Source organism: Aulostomus chinensis, chromosome 24 (assembly GCF_037954235.1).
Source record: "Aulostomus chinensis isolate RoL2024-O1b breed Wild chromosome 24, RoL_Achi_v1.0, whole genome shotgun sequence".
Classification (NCBI taxonomy): Eukaryota; Metazoa; Chordata; class Actinopteri; order Syngnathiformes; family Aulostomidae; genus Aulostomus; species Aulostomus chinensis.
This window is the reverse complement of record NC_141343.1, coordinates 15,561,969-15,583,288: the sequence shown is the minus strand read 5'-3', so window position 1 is coordinate 15,583,288 and position 21,320 is coordinate 15,561,969. Positions and strand designations below refer to the sequence as shown.

The following is a 21,320-nucleotide window of genomic DNA, read 5'->3' as shown; positions in this document are numbered from 1 at the left end:
CAAAGAGGAAAACAATGAAGGTTTCATTCATACGCAAATCAAAGTCTTTGTAAAACCTTTCAAAGTTAATTGCACTAATGGCTGGATTCTCAACATTCTGACTGAGTGAAGATTTTAGTGCCAAACAGAGTTTAAAACAAAGATGAGACGATCTGGAGGCAGCAGATTGGGGTTGATATATGTCTTAGTGGAGGTGGAGGATGTTAGACGTGTCAGAGGAAAAAATAGAATGCGTGATATTATGTGATGGTGGGGGGGATGATGGGGTGAACAAGTGAAAGGTGGAGGTGGAGATGTTACCAGGGTGAACAGACAAAGTGAGGCAGGGAGGCGAGGGGGGGTTGGAGAATGTGAGGATGTGTGATATGAAAATGAGAGTGAGGAAAAAAAGCTTTTTAATGATGTCCTAACAACGCCCCTAAACATAGAACACACAACAGGGTTGGATCCAATTTTTTTTCTGCACTAGCTGCAGTTATTAACGCGTTCGATTCAAACCAGTATAAATTGCACGTTTTAAGGCATTATTGGAACTGTGTGTACACATTTGCTATACTAGTATTGGCTAGTAGTCTGAATATGTGGGTTGGGCTGTAAATGTGCAGCAATGCGAGTGCAGCTTGCCACGATAAACACATCATGTATCATTCCATCTATAATTCGAGCCATTCCTCGTTAATTCTTGGAAATACTCGATTTGGCATCAATCAAGATGGCTGTACCAAAGGAACACATTGGAATTGATAAGAAGCTAACTTTTCCCCAAATTGTTAGGAGAAAATGACAATACACATTTAAAAAAATGCACACTAACCACTTGGACTACCTGTAGAAAACCTAGAACCACCCATTGCTGCCAGTCGTAGCCGCGGCTAAGTTTAAGATCAAAGCCTTGTAGCTGGAGTGTTCAATCCACACTTGTGGCACATTTTAGCTTTATGGATTGTTATTTGTCACATTATTTATTGGAAACCAAGAAATAAACACTTTTGTCAAGGGCCTGGTATTAAACTGGTATTTAAAAAGAAAACAGCCCTACATGTCTCAAAGTATTGCTGGTTGAGCTAGCTCCTGCTGGTTAGCTGTTAGCCTTCTGTTGATTTGAATGAGAATATATAATCTCATCATGCGTCTCTTCTCAACTTTCCAAATGTCTTCAGACAAAACGGAACAAATTATGTCAGTGAAAAGAATTGTTTCATTCGAGGGTTTGGCGACAGTTCAAATCAGTCTCGCTACTCTTTGTTAGCCCTCTGCTAACCAGAAGTTAGCTGACTTTCTAAATGCTATCGGACAAAATGGATCAAATCGTAATCGTAAAATGAGTCACTTCGTGTTGGTATTGTGAACCAGTTTTACAGAGCTAACAGTAGCAATGGAGAAGTTTTAGTTTTACTGGCTACTTCTAGTTAGTCTTTTGCTAACTTGAAAGAGTAAAAATTATAGCAAGGCTCTTTTAGATTTACCCATTGCTAAAAAATACAGGTATCGTAGTTTTTCTAATTTCAACACACGTTGTATCTAAATTTCCTGTGATTGTGACTTCCAGTCAAACGTCTCCAACCTTTTGGTCATTTGTCCCAGCGCTTAGCCCAGCTGTCTATTTGCTGTTGGCCTTACAGGATATTGCTGTTTGTGAGCCTCCTGAGTGCTTTTGTTGGTTAAATCTTATTTAAATACATGTTAAAAAGCCTGCAAATCTTTTTGGAACTGAGATCTGTCTTCCGTCGAGTGCTTTTTTGTCTTTCACTTGAGTTCAGAAAGCTTCCAGTTGGGTTTGATGAAGCGTCATTACAGGAAGACATTGATGAAGAGATGAAGGCTCGACTTCACGGCGAGACGTCGGGCGAGATCGATGTCAACTCGCACCTTTTGTCACATTTTGCCTTGAAGTTTTGCTAGAAACGGATGCTGCAGTCGTGCACAAAAAGACCAGAAACACATTCACAGCAACAAAAAAATGAAAAAGAAAAATCCTCCTGCATCCTCATTTCATCTGCACACACAGTCGGCCCCTCCCCTCCTCATCCTCTCTCCTCCCCGAGGCACAAAGATATTTTTATCTTCCGTAAAGCCCAAACGCTAATGAAGCATTGACGACACAAATACATTTCCATGATTTTTCTTATCTGGTTTCCACCTCCACTGCTGCGACGGTGCTGATACATAAACTGTGTAAGAGTCAAGACTGATAACTGAACATTTAAAGCTGCCATGTAATTACATCTATTAAATCTCCAAAGCTCATTAGGTGACAGAGGCATCGAGGTGTGATGGCCTCACTTGTTTCCAGTCCATTTACTTGTTTCAAGCATTTCCACGTAACAGCTGACAATGTCATCACCTACGACTCGCCCAATGCTGTGACGTTTAATCCTCAAAGGCCCAAACAGACGCCCTCGGCTAAAAATAGCCAAAATGTTGAGAACTTTTGAAGCACTAATCCTCCTCATTTATTCTAAAAAAAAAAAAGTCAGCAGCGATTGGATCATGTCTCATGTCCTGGAGTCACTGAGGCCATGTGGGGCCTCTTTGTTTGTTTGTTTGATTATTTTGTCTGGTTTAAAGTTGATTTTTAGCTCAGGATCCCCAAAGTGAAGGTGGTTGAAGTATGCATTCTAATATGTCTGCCATTCAAATTTATTTAAAATTCAACTAAAACAAAACGAAAACACTCCAATGAATGCATCCATTCTGAGACAACGCAAATGTAGAACTGTGAAATTTAAGCATTTCTTTATTTAGGAGAGGAGCCCCATGAATTGTTGTGGGTCTTTAATTCAGCACAGTTTTGAAATGCAAATCAGTTCCATTGGATTTGAAGTCGCCAATTCTAATTGGACAAAGTCAGCATCGTGTTTTCGAGGGATGTGTTTCCAGTCAGGGTGATGCAACAGATTGTCATCAGGCCTCACGTTCGGAGAACACTGGAGATTCACGTTGCGTGATGTCACTCCTCTCAGATTAGTGGTGATATGCTATCCACTCTGTGACGACTCAACCATTATAAAGGTTTGTGTCCGATAATCCTGTACAGCATTTATGATGCACTGCTTGAGGGTGAAATCTGTGCAGCATGTTCTTTTTTTCTTGTGTGGTTGAGATAATGTGAGGAGCATGAAGAAGTTTAAGGTGCCAGTGGTAATGAGTAGTGAAATTCTGAATGTTATCACTGCCCCTCCGTGGAGTTTTGTATGGATGTGTGTTCTTCTTCCTATGCACTCTTCATATCTTACAGTAAATGACAAAGTTTCTGGGCGTGTGCCACTCGATTATTCAGTCTGCATCAGTGCTGAGTTTGAGGAACTTGGATCGAAGTGGTGTTTGGTTCCTGAGATGGTGCACTGAGATGACAGAGCTCTAAGATGATGCACTGAGATGACAGAGCTGTAAGATGATGTACTGAGATGACAGATCTCTAAGATGATGCACTGAGATGACAGAGCTCTAAGATGATGCACTGAGATGACAGAGCTCTAAGATGATGCACTGAGATGACAGAACTCTAAGATGATGTACTGAGATGACAGATCTCTAAGATGATGCACTGAGATGACAGAGCTCTAAGATGATGCACTGAGATGACAGATCTCTAAGATGATGCACTGAGATGACAGAGCTCTAAGATGATGCACTGAGATGACAGAGCTCTAAGATGGTGTACTGAGATGACAGAACTCTAAGATGATGTACTGAGATGACAGAGCTCTAAGATGATGCACTGAGATGACAGAGCTCTAAGATGATGCACTGAGATGACAGAGCTCTAAGATGATGCACTGAGATGACAGAACTCTAAGATGATGTACTGAGATGACAGATCTCTAAGATGATGCACTGAGATGACAGAGCTCTAAGATGATGCACTGAGATGACAGATCTCTAAGATGATGCACTGAGATGACAGAGCTCTAAGATGATGCACTGAGATGACAGAGCTCTAAGATGGTGTACTGAGATGACAGAACTCTAAGATGATGTACTGAGATGACAGAGCTCTAAGATGATGCACTGAGATGACAGATCTCTAAGATGATGCACTGAGATGACAGAGCTCTAAGATGATGCACTGAGATGACAGAGCTCTAAGATGGTGCACTGAGATGACAGAGCTCTAAGATGATGCACTGAGATGACAGAGCTCTAAGATGATGCACTGAGATGACAGAGCTCTAAGATGGTGTACTGAGATGACAGAGCTCTAAGATGATGCACTGAGATGACAGAGCTCTAAGATGATGCACTGAGATGACAGAGCTCTAAGATGGTGCACTGAGATGACAGAGCTCTAAGATGATGCACTGAGATGACAGAGCTCTAAGATGATGCACTGAGATGACAGAGCTCTAAGATGGTGCACTGAGATGACAGAACTCTAAGATGATGCACTGAGATGACAGAACTCTAAGATGGTGCACTGAGATGACAGAGCTTTTGAGATGACACATTCAGATGACACCACATGGTGACACCTCTTTCGTGGACGTATTGGAGTAGATGTGGCTGGAGGAATGGGAGAAGGGGTAAGGAATAAGGAAGCAACACGGACAGGTACTTTGTGCCAATAACATGATTTATGGTTCATAACAGGTTCCCTGCCAGAGGTCGTGGTGTTATTTAAAGAATCTCAAGCTGGAACAATGTCTCTGGATTCTGCTGCATCACTGGGAAAAATGATAATAGCAACACCAGCAGCTTAAACTGTGGCGAAGCATAACCAGCTTGTAATGACTGTTTCCTGCTTATCAGGTGCTGAACGTTACTGACTGGCTGAGCTGCATGGATGCAGGATTTTAATGGATTAGAGAATTAGGTTTGACAGAGATTCTTCATCGTGGTGGTGCGTTGCGTGACTGCCTGGTTTGGCCTATTGCTTCGGGGTCACAGAGTCGGTAGGTTGGTCCCAGAATAAGCAGCTTTGATTAGAGAGTCAATAAGGAACTACTCCTGAGCACCTATTTACCTTCCTCCTCTCCTTGTCAGCCTGTATTTCTCATCCTGTCATGCTGCCAGTATCTCTACTCTCCACATCTGCTGCCTCTCTACCTCCGTCTCTCCAGTTTTCGCCATCTGATCTTTTCCTGCAGCCACGATGGAGCATTTGCCATTTAGAGTTTGGATTCAAGCAGACGGCAGCTCCAGTGACAGGGGACGGGATAACACTCTCTCTCTCTTTTTTTCTCGCTCGCCCACACCAGAGCGCTCATCCACACGTGTGCAGCACATGCAGTCATTCATATTCATGCAGCTGTTCATGTGTATGGTCACGCTGCTGTGGGATTCAGCTGCAAGAGAGTTTTATCTCTCTCTTTTTAACAAATATCCGCTCAATAGAAGTGACTGAGTTCTTAGGTCTTATATCCTGAAGCTGGACATACACGCCCCCTTCAGACAGCATGTTATGCACAATGGAGCTGAGTCAGCACTAGTTTCGTCCATTCGGGGCATCAAGTATCGGACGTGTTGTGTTTTTTAAAAGCCAGCTCTGGACGCAGTGGTCGCGTAAATTCGTGACCAATCCACACTGCGATGTCAATAGCCAATGAAAAGGTAGGAAACACGACAGAGGAGTACATGCCACTGGTGTTATTATTGCTACCATCATGTGTTGCACCTAGCATTAGCCTAGCCTAGCGAAGCATTTGCTCCAGTATATAAAGTTACCTCCAGCTCCCTCTGCAGTCTGTGGCCTCAATACGCCCCGACTCTACCCCTCCATCCACATGCCTCTTTTCCCTTGTTCTTACTTCTTCCAGCACAGATGGCGGTGCAAATGAAAACAGCTGCCAGCTCTCCAACTTCCATGGACTCTGTAAACCCTCTAAAATAAATACCAGGCCTCGTGATAAAGAAATCAGCATTTAGTTATTTAGTTACTTTAAATGTGCTGTAAATCACCCTTTATGCTGTTTTCTTTTTGATGAGGCAAAATGTACCTTTTAACAAATATACATTTATGTCACTGAAATATGTTAAGCTTCAAGCTTAGATAGTATTACATGAAGGTCACCTAGGGTACATCATCATTTTGCAGTAAAAGTACTAGTTTTGACCCCGGATGCTCCTGGTTGTGATGCCCAGTTGTTAAACGAAGGACTGTGAGAGTTTTCGTTGTATGTCCAAAACTTTACTGCTCTTTCATCTGTTGGGTCAATTCCGGAGCTACTTCTACTATTAGAGGACCAAAAAGAGTGGTTGAAACACCGAGCCACTGAACGGGCCCGAGGGAGCGGGGAGGAAGAGGGCTGTGTCAGACAAAGCAGAAGGGATTAGCTCCAGTTTTAATTCCGATGGCGAGTCCAGCTGCTGCTGCCCCCCCTTCCTGCTCCGCCGTCCTCGTCCCTCTCTGCCTTGTTTCTCATGCTTTTCTGTTTGTCTCACTCCCTCGGCGGCGGTGGCTGCTGTTTTTTCCGTTGCCCCAAAAGCAGTGGCCAGGAAGCGTGTCCATGGTGACAGCAGGAAGCAAGGCTCTGCTGTCCAGTGGCAGCCATATCTTGTTTTCTCTCTCCTCCAAGCCCTCAGAAGGTCTCCTTGCACTGCTTACTTGCTCACTGAATGTCTACTGAGGGATGTGGCGGTGTGTGTTGGTGTTTGTTCACATGCAGGTACGTGTGAGAGACAGACGGCATCTGGTTTTACTAATGAAGCAGCAAGTTGGGCTCAACTCTGCGGCCAGTAAGACCGGCTCATTCTCCAGCATCCCACATCTCTCTCTCTCTCCCCCCCCCCCTCTCTGTGTGGTGTTTCTTCCCGTGTTCACTCTCCTCCACTTAAACACTGAAAATGTGTGTTATTCTTCTCTCACTCTAACTGTCTTGGTAACCTTTACCCTCTGGTTTTTATGCAACATTCTGCCAACAAACACAAGGCATCTGTATGCAGGACACATCCACACATTGCCACTGTGTGTTTGTTTGTGTGTGTGTGTGTGTGTGTGTGTGTGTGTGTGTGTGTGTGAATTTGAGGATTGATTCTTGCGGCAGCTGCCTACACAATCGCCCTACTGCTGCTGTTCCACTGTAGCTCCGAGAGAAATGAGAGGGAGGAAACGGATGAACACCAACAGGTAGTTGTAGCTACACATTTAGGTGAACTTTTCTGCCCCTGGCGATGTTGCACTCGGGCCCTGATTAAATCTGCGGGCGGTGATGAGCCCTCGCCCACATGGCGTGTGTGGTTGCTCCATAGAGTGAGTTCTGACGCTCAACCCTGATAATAGTCAGATTTCGCCTTAAGGAGCAGACAAACGCTGCACTCTGGTGCAAACATCACTACCCGCAGTCTGGTCCGATCATTAGGACGAGGACAGGGAAGTTCCTGTTACCACCAGGTGGCGCTGTGACGAAACTGCCCTGAGATTTCTTGCTCAGCCCGTTCTAAGCCCCTCCACCAAGTCTGGTGAAAAAGTTAGAGCAAATTACAGAAGCAGAAAGACTCCGGTGACCGAAGTATTCACAATGAGACTGGCATCCATTGATAGCTGGCTCCAGTTCCAGCGTTTCAAAACGTGTTTCCAATAAATACGTCCCAACAGGCGAAGGGACAACAGACCGAAACCAGCAGTCCGTCTCTCAGCGCCGTGGTACGACCCCGTCTGTTAGTCCCTCGGCCCGGCTGAAGACTAAAACATTCAAATGAGGTCACAGACATGTAATTCCATTTTTAAAGACTTTACAGTTTTCTAAAACAGCTGGGCACAATGAATTTTGGTAAACATGACTAAAATAGGAGTAAGAGGGGGGGCTTTTCCAGCCACAGTTTAAACCAAATGTGGTATTTCTAATAGCCGTTAGACGGGGACGGAACTCTGAGGGATATCAGCGTTTGTGTTTTAACCAAAAGTTTTGAGCCACATTTCCTTTGAACTCTCCTTTGAACATATTTTTGCAAGATATGTCTTCACATGCAGTCATTTATGGTCTGCTACCTTTTCATAAAGTGTCACTTGTACAAAAATAACATGTGGCAAACTAAGAGGAAAAGCAGGGAGACGTCACCAAAATAACAAATCACGTAAAATCCGTAAGTATGAGGGCCTGTTCCTGATTCAATGTTGAATTATGAGCTCAACAAGTGGAAAGTGCTTACTCATATTTCAGTTTTCACGTGATAGTACAACATAAGAATATAATTGAATAGATCAAATGTGAATGTCTTTAGAAATACCAAAGGGAACGTGAGTGTTGCTGTTCTCCAGAACCATGTGGGTTTCTTGCTGAAGCAAGTGTTTACGCTGCTGAACCACTCCTTTGTCGTAATGGCAGCCATTATCTTCTTCCATCACCATGATTTTTTTATCAAATGGTGCCCAGCCGGCAGAACTTCTGCAACATCTTTGGGTTCCCTTTGATAACGGTACTTTTGTCACAGATCCTTTCTAGCGGCTACTGTTTGACCTGGTTGTTGCAGTGGTGGCAACAGGTCAACAGGTGTTGTGATGACCAGTCTGCAGCAACAGTTGTGTACTTCACCAGTCACAGTACAGTTCTCTGGTCCACATCTGACTCATGAAGCCAAACTACAGTCACACGATGGATTGAGACCCTCTCTCAGGAACTCGCTTGTCAAGTGCTGCCTGCTGAATCCGGCCTCCGGTTTGCATTGTCCAACAACGTGAAGAACTGCCACAAAAACTTGGAACGACATCAAGATAATCGACTAAGCATAGCAGTGAGAGAGGACACTTTCAAGCGATGTCTTCCTATTACCTTTCCAATACCCAGCCCTTGACATAGTTGACATATTGGCTGAAAAAAAGCTTTCATCAAGTAGTGGGAGAAAGAGAAAGTAGTGGGAAGAAAAAAACGATGGGTTGTTTGAACAAAGATATTTGAATTCGCAGCACTATTTTTACACAAAGCAAATCTTCTTTTCTCCTCAATGAAAAATGGGCCAGTGGCCTATATTCTCTGGCGCTTCGCTGCTTCTCCCGCAGATTAGCGCTTCCTCTTCCCTTGCTCGCTCTCTTGCTGTAGGCTTTTGAACTGATAAGTGCTGACAGAACTCGCTGCCTCATTGGACACAAGACTGTCTGCAAGAACGAGGGCCGAGCCCCCCTTCTCTCTGCTCCGACACCCATCCCCATCTCACCCCTGTAATCCCAAGCATACTCCTACATCCCTGTGGTGTGAACGGAGCAACGAGGGAGTACGAGTGCACCGAGTGAGGGTCAATCCTCCTGCATCATGTTAAAACAAACCAGAGAAAGAGGGTGAGGAGGAGAGAACGTGCGAGGGCAAAGACAGACGGGATGCTGTTACACAAGGTGGTTTATTTGACACGTGTTCCAAGCAAGAGACATCAAAGTAACATTGATGGGCGGAAATCACTTCTAATGTTTCCCGGCAGTCAGATTCTCCTGTGAGGGCTTCAAAGTTGGCCTTGTGCCGTGAAGAGCACCGGAAGGCTTGACAGAGCAGTTAGGAAGAACGAAAACGAGGCGATGACAAAGGAAACCAGACGGAGAGGAATTTGTGGATGTGAATGAGATGTGGCAACATGACATGACCTCAGATGTTTGACCCCTTTAGGATTTTAATTAGTGCCTGTGAATGCAACGTGCCAGATGGTAGCACCACACTTAGCCGGCTGTACAAGTGACATGAATTTCAGCTTCATTTAAAACCCTCTACACTTCAACTTCAGCCAAAAGTCTTAGTGCTTCACCATTAGCGGACTAGCATGACTGTTAAGCTCATCGCTGGTATGCATTAATCATATGTCCATCACTGAATCTATTTCATATTTGAAAGCATGGCGTGGCTACAAAGAATGTCAGCAGAATTACATTATTGGCTGGCCTTGAAAGTACATTACCGGAGCTGTAGACTTGCTGGAAGTAGCCAGACACAAGCACTGCTTATCCATCCATCCATCCATCCATCCATCCATCCATCCATCCGTTTTCTACTGCTTATCCTGTTAGGGGTCACGGGGGGTGGAGCCTATCCCAGCAGCCTTAGGCAATAGGCGTTGTTCACCCATGACAGGTCGCCAGACCCGCAGGGCCAACCCATAGAGACAGACAACCATTGGCTCTCCCAGCCGTCCGTCCATTACAATTCAGAAGGTATTGTACTTTTGTTTTACAGTGGCTCTGAGTTATATAGCGGTATGCAAGTCCTGCTTTCACATGGAGACATTTTTACCTCTTCAAATACTTCCTCAGAAATGTTTAACTCCTAGAAAGCAAAAAAAAACCAAAACAAAAAACAACTTCCAGTGAATAATATTTTTTGTTCGTATCCCTTATCGATATGTATTGCAATATGTCTGCCTTTGTACTCAATTGCAATTGGACGTGTCTTTGAGTGGACCAGCAAGTAAAAAGCTCTGGCTTGTAACAACAGGAGGAATATATGGCTGTATTTCTGGGTACTACAACATATTTGATCATCCGTTTGGTGAGCTGGGAAGCACTGAAACAGTAGTAATGTATCCGCGTCTCAACATTTATGAGTCTGGAACACAGCCGTTTGACATTATCCAGTAGTTTTAAGTGTGATGCCAGAGGATAATGTTAACATGGTTTATTAGAGGCTGCAGATTATATCATACATCGAGGGCAATTACTTATTAAATGCAATTTGCACATCAGGCCAACTCCTCAACTCTTTACCGAAATACTGTATGTCAGCAGTTGTGTCTTCTCACGTTTGTTGTCCATTTATTCAGTATCGACTGGATCCTGAGACTCTAGGAAACCGAACGGTAACCAAAATAAGCGCAGACAGAGAATCAAAACTGAAATGGCTTCCAACCGCCTCAGTAAAAAGAAAAAAGGAGGCACAGCTGCAGCAAACAGCGTGGCGTCTTTCTGTAGCCCGGCGGGATGCTGTGCTGGAGCAGCAGTGGACTAAGCTGGGTTACACGCCCAGTCGTTTCTCGCCATGACTGGACAATGTTTCCTCCTCTACAGCCGCCGTCTGCAGGGGGCATGTGTTTGTTGTTCACTGTTGGACAAAAAAACCCAGCAGAGACGCAGCTTGGCTCGCCGGAGAGCCTGTAGTATTGATCCCTGATCAGTCAGATGAGGCGGTCACTTACACGTCTCGGATGTGAAGCTATTTAGTTCACTGTAATTTCTTTAATCATGCGCAGGACTTCATTCTCTGAGGGTTGGTTACAAGTAGCAACCAGTTTCCCAGACAGGTGGTCATGTGAGCCACTGCAGGTATGGCAAATACTGATCACAGCAACTTGTGAGACGTTGCCATGATCCCTCGCATCACAACCGTATGGCGATGTATCGTCTTGAAATATGCAAATGTCTCTCTGATAAATTGGCATGGAAATTTTGAAGTAGAGTTTTGACTAAATTCGTGCTGTGAGTTATCAATATAATATTATCAGACGGTGCAGGTTGTACACAGCAGTACATATCAAATTGCAGTATATCATGATAAGTTCAGTGTCACCACGTGCCGTGATGCGTACTGTATAGTTGGGCCCTTGCTAAGAGCAGCCTTGTATGTGAGGCGCATGTACAGTCCAGGGCTGTCGGCTGTGCAGGGGCTTCTCCGTTGGCGTGTCTCAGAGGAGCGAACCAAAAGGCAGAGTGGAGAACGTTGAAGGAAGTTCCACACTCAGACATGATAATCTGTCATTGGGTGGGAGAGACTTCTGACCTGAGAGGAAGATTTTGGAGGCGGACATTTTCAGCGACGTGCAAGTGTGAGTTCTACCGCCTCCCACCCGTCGATCCCTCACCTCCTGCAAGACTCAGGCTCCGTGTACTGAAGATGCTCTGAGCACTAGTGCAGCATCGGAGAAAGGGATGCGGTACTGTCTAGAATGTCTGAAATAAAGATGGCATTATGGAACTTACTATCTTATCATTTGAGGAGTAAGATCTCCACTGTTTCAGAACAAACACGGGGAGCCGAGCAGGGTTTTTTGTAACTCACGGTGAGAGAGATGTCAAGATGGAGCGAGTGGGCGGGACTCCTACTCGCTGCCTCTCAGCCCATCTGAGTGAAAAATTTACCGAGCGAGACGAAGAAAAGAGTGAGGTTCTGAAAGGTCAGAGTATATTTAATGAGTGGTTTACTGAAACTAACTGCTTGTGCTCTCTTTGAGTGAGACGACAGCAGGAGGGAGGCAGATGGAGGATGAGGCTGAAGAGGAGGAGAAGCCGTGCGTTATTTCATCATTATCAGTCAATTACAGTAAATAAACATTTACATGCACACGATTATCTGATAACTGGGAATATTCCAGTGATGGCGATTGGACGGGTTCAAGTTCATGACTTTCGTCACGTAATATCTTAAACCCAGGTGAACACGGATCATTCATACGTGATGCAAAACTCGTTTTTCTGCTCTGGTTTTCAACTTCAGCTTTGCTGAAGGAAAGAATGGAAGCTGGGTTCCTTCATCTCATCATTCTTTTTTTGGTTAAATCTCTCAAATAAGGTTTGTGATGAGCTGAAGATGTTTGAGCATTTTGTTTTGTGGCACAAAACACTTAACACACTCAGAGTAATTCAAACGCCAAGGTGCTAAATGAGACTTAGGAGGTTGTCACGCACAAAAAACAGCGTAATGCTAGTAGTTCGTAGTTAGCTTCTTACCGTTGCATTTAACAAAAGCTCATCAAGCTTCTGTTTGGCACAGAGCTCATTTTCTGCGGTTGAGATCAACGGTGTGCTTCGAAAAGTCGAAGTTCCAGTCAAAGTCTTAACAAATGAGTTGATTCATTTATTGAGTGAGGGGACTCACTTGGGCACCTCCCCAGAGAGGAGGAGGAGACCGAGGAGCAAGTGGGGGGACTGTGTCTCCGTGCCGGTGGATGTGGCCAAGGAGGGAGCAGTTCGGGCTTCCATGCTTGAGCTGCTAGCTCGGTGACACGCCGTAGGTTTTGTGGATGGGTGGATGAGTAGATGGATGGATGAGTAGATGGATGGATGAGTAGATGGATGGATGAGTAGATGGGTGGATGAGTGGCTGGGTGTCATAACAGTCTGAGGTTGACTCCCAAAAGCGATCAAGCGCTTTAGGGATAGCAGCTTTTTCTAGCAACTTCACCGATACTTCATAACCCACAATCCTAAAACCGATGTCTGTGAGTGGTGGCTGAGTGCCGGCCACTTTAAGTTTTCAAGTTCTCGCCATCTTTTGAGAAGACGTGGCTGACGTGGAATGTTGGATGTTTTGGTGTTCATTGACATTAGGGACACGTTAGCTAGCAACAACAACATAGAAGGTCATAGAGTATATTTTAAACAATGTTGGGCTGGAGACATTGTTTGCAGTGGCTCATGGGAGAAGTAGTTGCTCCAGATAATTTCGGACAGTCTTGAGTCTTTGCCTCTTTCTCTGTTTCCTGTTATCTCTATGGGTCATAATCAATTATTTGATGGTCCTGATTCATCTGCTTGCTTGCTGGCTTTGTTCCTGGTTTAAGTCCTTTTATGTGAGGCTTTCTGAAACATCAGTGGAGAAATTTAATGAGAAATTTTAACTTTGGACCCAGAGCCGTTCAAAATGTGGGCGGCCATTTTTGAGGTGCTTGTGACGGATTGCAAGAACATGGATTTAGTAACTTGTGCAAGGCCGATGATTGTTAGGGGTCACTTGGAACGTTGCCAGTCTCCCAGTAAAGACGGCAAGATTTGACGTTGTTACAGCAATAAATGTGCAACATGTGAAGGCAAGAAGAAGCTGAAGAGGACAAAAAAGACAAAGAGCTTGAAAGGAAAACCAGATGAGTTGAGTGTGGATGTGTGAAAGACAATGCTTCTCTCCAGATCTGTCAGAGATGTTTGAGCTGCTCTCCTGGTGGTTTGGTTGCCATGGTGAAATCTAAAGCCTTGTCTTCCCACTGAAAGTCCAGCACATTTGGCCAGTGTGTGTGTGTGTGTGTGTGTGTGTGTGTGTGTGTGTGTGTGTGTGTGCACGTGCATGTGTTTTTGATTTTGGAAAAAGAGTGCACGTCTATTGATCACATGACATTGCATTCAGTAGATTAACACCCGCATCAGCAACGCTTGCGTGTGAACGTAATGCTACGGTATATCATCATTAAGTGTAGAAACACGTGTGTGTGCTCGTGTGTCAGTCATCCCAGTGTGGGCTTTTATTTGGGGGGGGGGTTGCCCTGTCGCTAGGTAACAGTCTCCCGGCCTTAAAGGCAAAGCCAGGCCTGGTCGCCATGGTGACATTATTAGTGTGGAGGGTGAATGGAGTTTTGCTATTGTGAATATATAGAAAGGTGTGTGTGTGTGTGTGTGTGTGTGTGTGTGTGTGTGTGTGTGTGTGTGTGTGCTTGTATCCTCAGCAAAGAAAAGCACTCAGCAGGTTGAGTGTGTGTGCCACTGAAATAGAAAAAGCGATAAAAGTGTTATGAAATATGAGGCGTTTAATGGAAAAATAAGAGAATTCGTTCCGTGCGAGTACACGACAGCTCCAGATACCATCACGCCGGGTCCTGCTTTAGTGCCGGGCAGTATTTGTGTTTGTTGTATTTGCAGTCAGACTAAAGAACAAGGGCAGAGGTTTGTTCAGTCAGTCCATTCCGAGGATGTTAGAAAAAGTCTAATTATTAAATCTGACGAAACCTGGACTTCAAGCACTTTTTAAAATGGGACTTACATACCAAGATAAACCGGTACGAGATCAGCTCAGTGAGCCAGACTGGCCTGCTGTTCCGTGCATGTTCCGTGGGTGGTGCTTTGCCCAGAGGCCCAAACATGAACCTTCAAGGGCGGTCTCATCCTTTCTGGATGGAGCAGCAGACAAACTGCATTCAGTCTCAGTTTCAGAAGTTGTACGTTTGTCTTTTATAGCCTTAAAATGTAAGTCTGCAATTCAACAGGGGCTTACCGACGCCTGCTAACTCGTTTACTGTGTGAAGCAACAGGTGAAGCGCAGGGAAGTCTGCTGTAAGGAGACACCTACCGCGCTGGAGCTGGACATCGGTCAATAAATGGAATCTTCCCTGTTCCTGTCAGACGTGACAGCGCTCCGGTTAAACCCCAGGTCTAACGTTAGCTAGTAAGTGCAACTGTTGATGCGTAAAAGTAGCTAAAGAACCCACGATGACCATGGGACCCTCAACGTTGTTACATGCCGACTCATTTCCTTGTCTTTGATGTATTTAGGTGTGTTCTGGTGAACCACACCATTGATGTGAATTATTTATACACAGTACAGTACACGTTCAGATACCCTGACAACCTCGAGCATGGCAGGGGGAAAAAAAGACCCCCCAAAAAAGAGACAAGCAACCACAGGAGTCCAGACTACTCATATGAATCATAATGCAGAACTGTCAGAACAAGTCTATTAACGCCTGCGGGACTAAAAAGTGGTTGTCAACTTCACTTCAGTGCTCAAAATTAGGCATAAACTACTTAACAAAAGTCCTTTACTCGTTTTCCCTTCAGATCAGTTGCACCCTGAACCAACTCACTGCCCAAATCATGTTTCATCGCTGCACAACTTCCACATAGAACCTTGTATCTTTTTCTCTTCAGTTTTTCAGTTATACTCCATTCATTTTTTATCTATGGGCACATGTCAGTATGTAATTAGAATTTCAGTAATGTTCACACACACACACACACACACACACACACACTGTTAGGGGCAGCGAACACAGAGGAACAAAAGCATGTTTGTGTTCATGAGAATGTGAAGCACAGTGGGTCTCTATGTATGTATGGAAGCAGTGTCAGGCTCGTCCCGGAGAGACAGACCGGGGGGGGGGGGATTTCACAGGTTTCACCATGACTAGACTATTGGATGCTACTGAAGTTAGTATTACTCCTGTTGTTGTATCAAGTTAAACAAAAGAGCCAATATTATTTATCTGCAGTCAAATTAGCATTGGGCTAACTGGAAGCAGCTCGCTCAGCCACCCATAGAGCCTCCTCAGTAGGCCCAAGGTAAATTCTAAATTCAGTTCATTCTTGAGTCCCAGTGGATGTCATGTCATGGTCATGTTCATGAAACAGGGATGGATGGATGGACGGATGGATGGACGGATGGATGGATGAATGGACGGACGGACAGATGGATGGACGGACGGATGGATTGATGGACGGACGGATGGATGGATGGATGAATGTGATGGAAACTGAGACTTGCCAATCACAGGCGGTCTAGGGTTGTGGGCGGGTCGTTTGGCCACATCATTTCCTCCAGGGTAAACAAAAGGCCCTTTGGCAGCCAATATATTGATGAACTTTCTCCAGTCTGGATAAGTGGTGGAAAAGATTTCACCATGTGGGAGCAGCAGAAACTTAGTGAACATTAGCATTGCTAGCCTAGCCACCGGGGGTGCAAGCGCCATCTGTGGGGTGGGGGTGGTGGGGCACATGGTAGGAGGTTGAATACTTCAGGGAGTACAGGACTTAAAGACCCACTGGTGTAGTAGACCAGGCTTTATTGAAGGCTCTATTGTACAACCCTAATTTCTCATAGGCCCTGCTTGACAATTTAAATAGAGCCAGCTTTATTTCTGTGATGAGAAAGAGTTAAAGGTGTCAGGGAGACGGGAGCGATGGGAGGGAGGAGGTGGGAGAGAAAAACTAAATGTAGCCACTCTATCCATTGTTGGGTTTCTTTCCCTTTTCTCCCCTAAAAGTACACAAAAGCAGCGCCAGTCCATTGTGGTGCAAAACAGAGAGCAGGCAGGGCGACCCGGGTCGAGGAGGCACCGGCACCAACACACACACACACATACACACACACACACACACACACACACACACACATTCATTCTTTCAGTCTCTGCCACACACACACAGTGCGTTGTATTCATGGTGGTTAAAGGTGCACTTCCCTGCTCTCTCCCACGCACTGCTTTGTGTTGATTGGGCTGCGGTTCGAGAGACGAATGTGACATTTAAGGCTAAAATAACACACACTCGTGCATGCATCGTAAAGAATCTCTCTGTCATCGCTGGGCTCTTGCCCCGAGGCTGAGATTAGACAAATGTCACCATTAGGGAGAGACGATGACCTCAAATCAACCACTTGCGCTCACGCTTGCTTGTCTGGAACGCTGCACGGCTGATTCTTTGCTTTTTGTCGCATTTTAAAATTCAAATGTAGTTTTTTTTTTGTGTCAATCATCTTTTTGCAAGCAGCTCTAGTGCATCACCTCCTACCCTATGTTTCCCATGAGCAGGCGGGACAGCATCATAAATCCCGGCTAGTCTTACGTAGCAGGTTAGTGCCCTCTGGTGGTAGCTGCAGGCAACAGCAGCTGTGTTTATATAGGTCACAGCCCCTCGCCACACAGCTCTTCTGGGTGCTCTGTACGGTGTGTTTATCTGTGATGAGACTGAGGGGATCAGAGGCAGACGGCGCTTCGTGCCAGTGCCCATGATGCATTGCTCTGAGCAGTAGCCCTTCGCCAGCTGTGTGAATGCCAGGGATTGAAGGCGGGAGGGGCTCGGGTTGGTGTATGTGTGTGCGTGTGCGTGTGTGTGTGTGTGTGTGTGTGTGTGTGTGTGTGTGTGTGTGTGTCAGAGACAGATGAGATCGAATGTGTTTTAGATCTGTTGCTATGTTGCATGGTCACCGTTGGCTACGTGAAAAACCATGAAATCCAAACAAATCTGCAACAAGGTCCTGACTCCTCCCCTCATCCAGTTTTCAATCACTGGACACGGCTCAGCAGTCTGTTGGCTGCCATGTTTTACTCTATTCTTCCTTTTTATGTTAGTTTTCCTGTCAAAAGGGTAACAACCTGATCTGTTTGGAAAGAGAAATGATGGGTAGTAGAAGTAGCAGTGGTAGTAGAAGTAGCAGTGGTGGTAGAAGTAGCAGTGGTGGTAGAAGTAGCAGCGGTGGTAGAAGTAGCAGCGGTGGTAGAAGTAGCAGTGGTAGTAGAAGTAGCAGTGGTAGTAGAAGTAGCAGTGGTAGTAGAAGTAGCAGTGGTGGTAGAAGTAGCAGTGGTGGTAGAAGTAGCAGTGGTAGTAGAAGTAGCAGTGGTGGTAGAAGTAGCAGTGGTGGTAGAAGTAGCAGCGGTGGTAGAAGTAGCAGCGGTGGTAGAAGTAGCAGCGGTGGTAGAAGTAGCAGTGGTAGTAGAAGTAGCAGTGGTGGTAGAAGTAGCAGTGGTGGTAGAAGTAGCAGTGGTAGTAGAAGTAGCAGTGGTGGTAGAAGTAGCAGTGGTGGTAGAAGTAGCAGTAGTAGTAGAAGTAGCAGTGGTAGTAGCAGCACTATGAAATGGTATGTGACCCTCCAACATGAGGGGCGCCCCCCTCGGCTTGGTGGGTCCTGACACACACCAGTGGCTGTAATTGCGGTAACATCAGCAGTTACAACTTGTGGCCTCAAAATAAAACATTTTATGGGGAAAAGGTTCTCTATTGCGGTCATCAAATTAATTGAATTGAAGCAACAAGTTATATACCTTGTGACTCAAGATGGAACTTGTAACCAAAATATCTATTTTTCTCTATATGGCCGCCACCCCAGGGGTCCCTGAGGATGAGACTACACACCGACACCCTCAGAACATTGAAAATGCATTCTTCACTCAAGCCACTAGAGGGAGACAGAGAGCCACAGTTGATTTCTTTCTGTTCGGTTGGCACAACTAGCTGCTGTAACACCTCCAAATATAGATAATAATAACCTTCCAAAAAGGGCGACCAATTTGTTCATTCAAAAAGAAAATTGCCAGCCATGTTCTGTAAATTAACTTCAAGATATCTGCTTTTTAAAACCTTTACCTGCACAGTTTGCCAAAAACCTGAGAGTGTTTTCTTATTAATTCATCAGATATAAAGGACAGTTTTCAATGTCTTTATTTTAAAGCTTCTAAATCAGAATCATCTCCTCTGGAATCAGTATATTTAGACAACCTTGAGCTGTGACAGTGTAGGACCGGCGCCCTTCTGTCCCTCATGGGAATCTTGTGTCCACACCTGACTGTCTCATATCACCAGAGTGCCCATCAGAGAGGTTGTAGCTGTTGTCAGTGACAGCATGCTAATGCCGTTAGCTTCCAAACCATTTTTTTGGTCTGGATCCTGGGAAGTAGGTGGGCTGTTGACATACTCAGAAATGTATTTCTTTGGTTTTGCGGTTTGGTTTTTGTGGCTTCTGACATCCTGTGGTCTCCTCTGACTAGACCATGGCGGAGTACAGCTCTCTGCTCAGCGATCTGTCTGAAAACATCACCAATGAGGACTTGGAACAACTCAAGTCAGCCTGTAAGGAGGACATCCCTGAGGACCAGAGCAACAACATCACCTCGTCCAAGGAGTGGTTCAGCTACCTGGAGAAGAATGACAAGCTGGCCCAGGGTGAGAGACACACATGATTTCCTCCTAGTTTGTGTTTGACATGTCACTTTTTTCCCGGTGATCCACCAATAACTCCTCCTATACAGATAACCTGTCGTACATCGAGCACATCTTTGAGATTTCACGGCGACCCGACCTGCTGACAAGGGTGATCGAGTACCGTACCACCGTACTCAAGATCTCTGAGGACGACGAGATCGACACGAAGCTAACACGCATCCCCTCGGCCAAGAAATACAAAGGTGACACACGTGAGGCATGATGGGATGGAGTTCTGAATAGATCAGTCTCACTCAGAGTGCCAAGGGGACGGTGTATTTGTTGTCCAACAGCAAGTTAGAGTCTCCCTCAAACAAGACCTACTTTTGGATCTTTGGAAGACAAATGATGAAATCTTAAAATATCATCATCTTAACCTCATGCCTTACATCAGGCTTTCAATTTTTTTTTTGCCGGTGTATAAAAGGATTAATTTAGAGTTAATGCAAATGAAAGACATTTTATCATCTTGGTTTATGGAATAAAATACAAGAATAAATACCACAAGAGTGAATGTTGAAGCTTTACTTCCGAGGTGTAGTTCCCTCTCGCCTAACAAAATTAGGAAATCTCACAAAACGCCAGATGTTTTTGCATTAATCCCAAATCAAATGAAATAATCCCACTGGTTTTAGGTGGAGGGAACCATGGAGAAGAGAACCTCCCATTAGACTAGAAAAGTACCTCATCCCTGACATGCTAACTTCCTGTTGGTCCATGAAAGTACCTCATCCTTGACATGCTAACTTCCTGTTGGACTACGACAGTACTTCATCCCCACTGCTATTCTTGTAAAGAACACATTTCTTATCTCTCACTTCCTTTACTGTTTTTTTATCTGCCCCCCCCCCCCGTCTCCATCCACCACATAGACATCATCCGCCAGCCATCTGAAGACGAGATCATCAAGTTGGCTCCTCCACCTAAAAAAGTGTGAGGTTGAGACCCCGCCCACCACCCAGCCGTGATCTTTGCACCTTGATTTCTTCACTCCTGGCACTCCAATCGACCGACCAACCGTTTCTGACCCAACACACACATGCACACACAACCCTGCCATGCTTATGCCCCCCCCCCTCCAACCACAACCCCACTCATCATGCACTCACACACATCCACAGAGCAAGCAACCAATCACCAATCAGATTGTAGCGATGCAACCGCCTCCTTCAAGGCTGACGGAAGAAAACTATGGAATTAAAGGGTGATAGAAGAAGAAATCCAGAGATGGACAGACAGAGTGTGTTTGTGTGTGTGTGTGTGTGTGTGTGTGTGTGTGTGTGTGTGTGTGTGTGTGTGTGTGTGTACACCCTCAATTCAAACGCAAACACTTGGGTCAGTTAAGAATGTGTGTTCCATGGAACACTGTTCAATCTGTGATGCTGTGTTGATGCAAGTCTGTCAGTGTGAAAGTTTATTTCTGTGTGTGTGTGTGTGAGCATGTCAGTCACGATCATTACTGGTGAAACTCAAGAAGAGCAAAAAGCCCCGCCTCCAAAACCAGAGCACCCAATGAAGTAGTAAGGTTCTACTTTTCTGAAAAATGTCAAAAACCTTTTATACAGCTAAAACCCTGAAGATCGTAACCCCACAACGCTTCTCCTCTGATGTGCAGGACAGCCAAATAACCGTGGACAAAAAAACAAACTCCATTTTAAGACGAAAAGCAAATTTAGCAAAAAAAAGACGTGACATTTCCTCGGACCCTGTGTTTCTGATAGTGCCCAGTAATTCATCTCGGTGACCTTTCTGGCGATATCGCCATATGCATTCCCTTTACTCTTATGCAGATACGTTTATTAAGATTAAAGAGCAAAGACAGTCCAATATTTTAGATAAAGATATAGTATTTAAGTTGATTTTGAGGGGAAAGCCAACATTTGCCTTTAGCTTTAAAAAAGAAAGTTATTTACCTATAGATGGGAAAGTTTTTAATCTATGGATATTCGTTGTCCATAGGATTCTTCTAATTAAGGGGTCCACTTAGTGGGATGAGATGTAAATATATGAATAATAT

At 44.9% G+C, this 21,320-nt stretch overlaps 1 protein-coding gene across 1 annotated transcript in view; it reads left to right on the top strand.

Annotated features, from left to right (window-relative positions):
* The window catches only part of pea15 (proliferation and apoptosis adaptor protein 15), a 34,410-nt gene extending 13,791 nt beyond the window's left edge, over window positions 1-20,619 (top strand). The window contains exons 2-4 of the mRNA XM_086197433.1: window positions 19,090-19,264; window positions 19,351-19,506; window positions 20,176-20,619. Of these exons, the coding sequence (XP_086053559.1) occupies window positions 19,093-19,264; window positions 19,351-19,506; window positions 20,176-20,240 (393 nt within the window). The 5' untranslated portion in view covers window positions 19,090-19,092 and the 3' untranslated portion in view covers window positions 20,241-20,619. The remainder of the gene's footprint in view (window positions 1-19,089; window positions 19,265-19,350; window positions 19,507-20,175) is intronic.
* The last annotated feature ends 701 nt before the right edge of the window (window positions 20,620-21,320 follow it).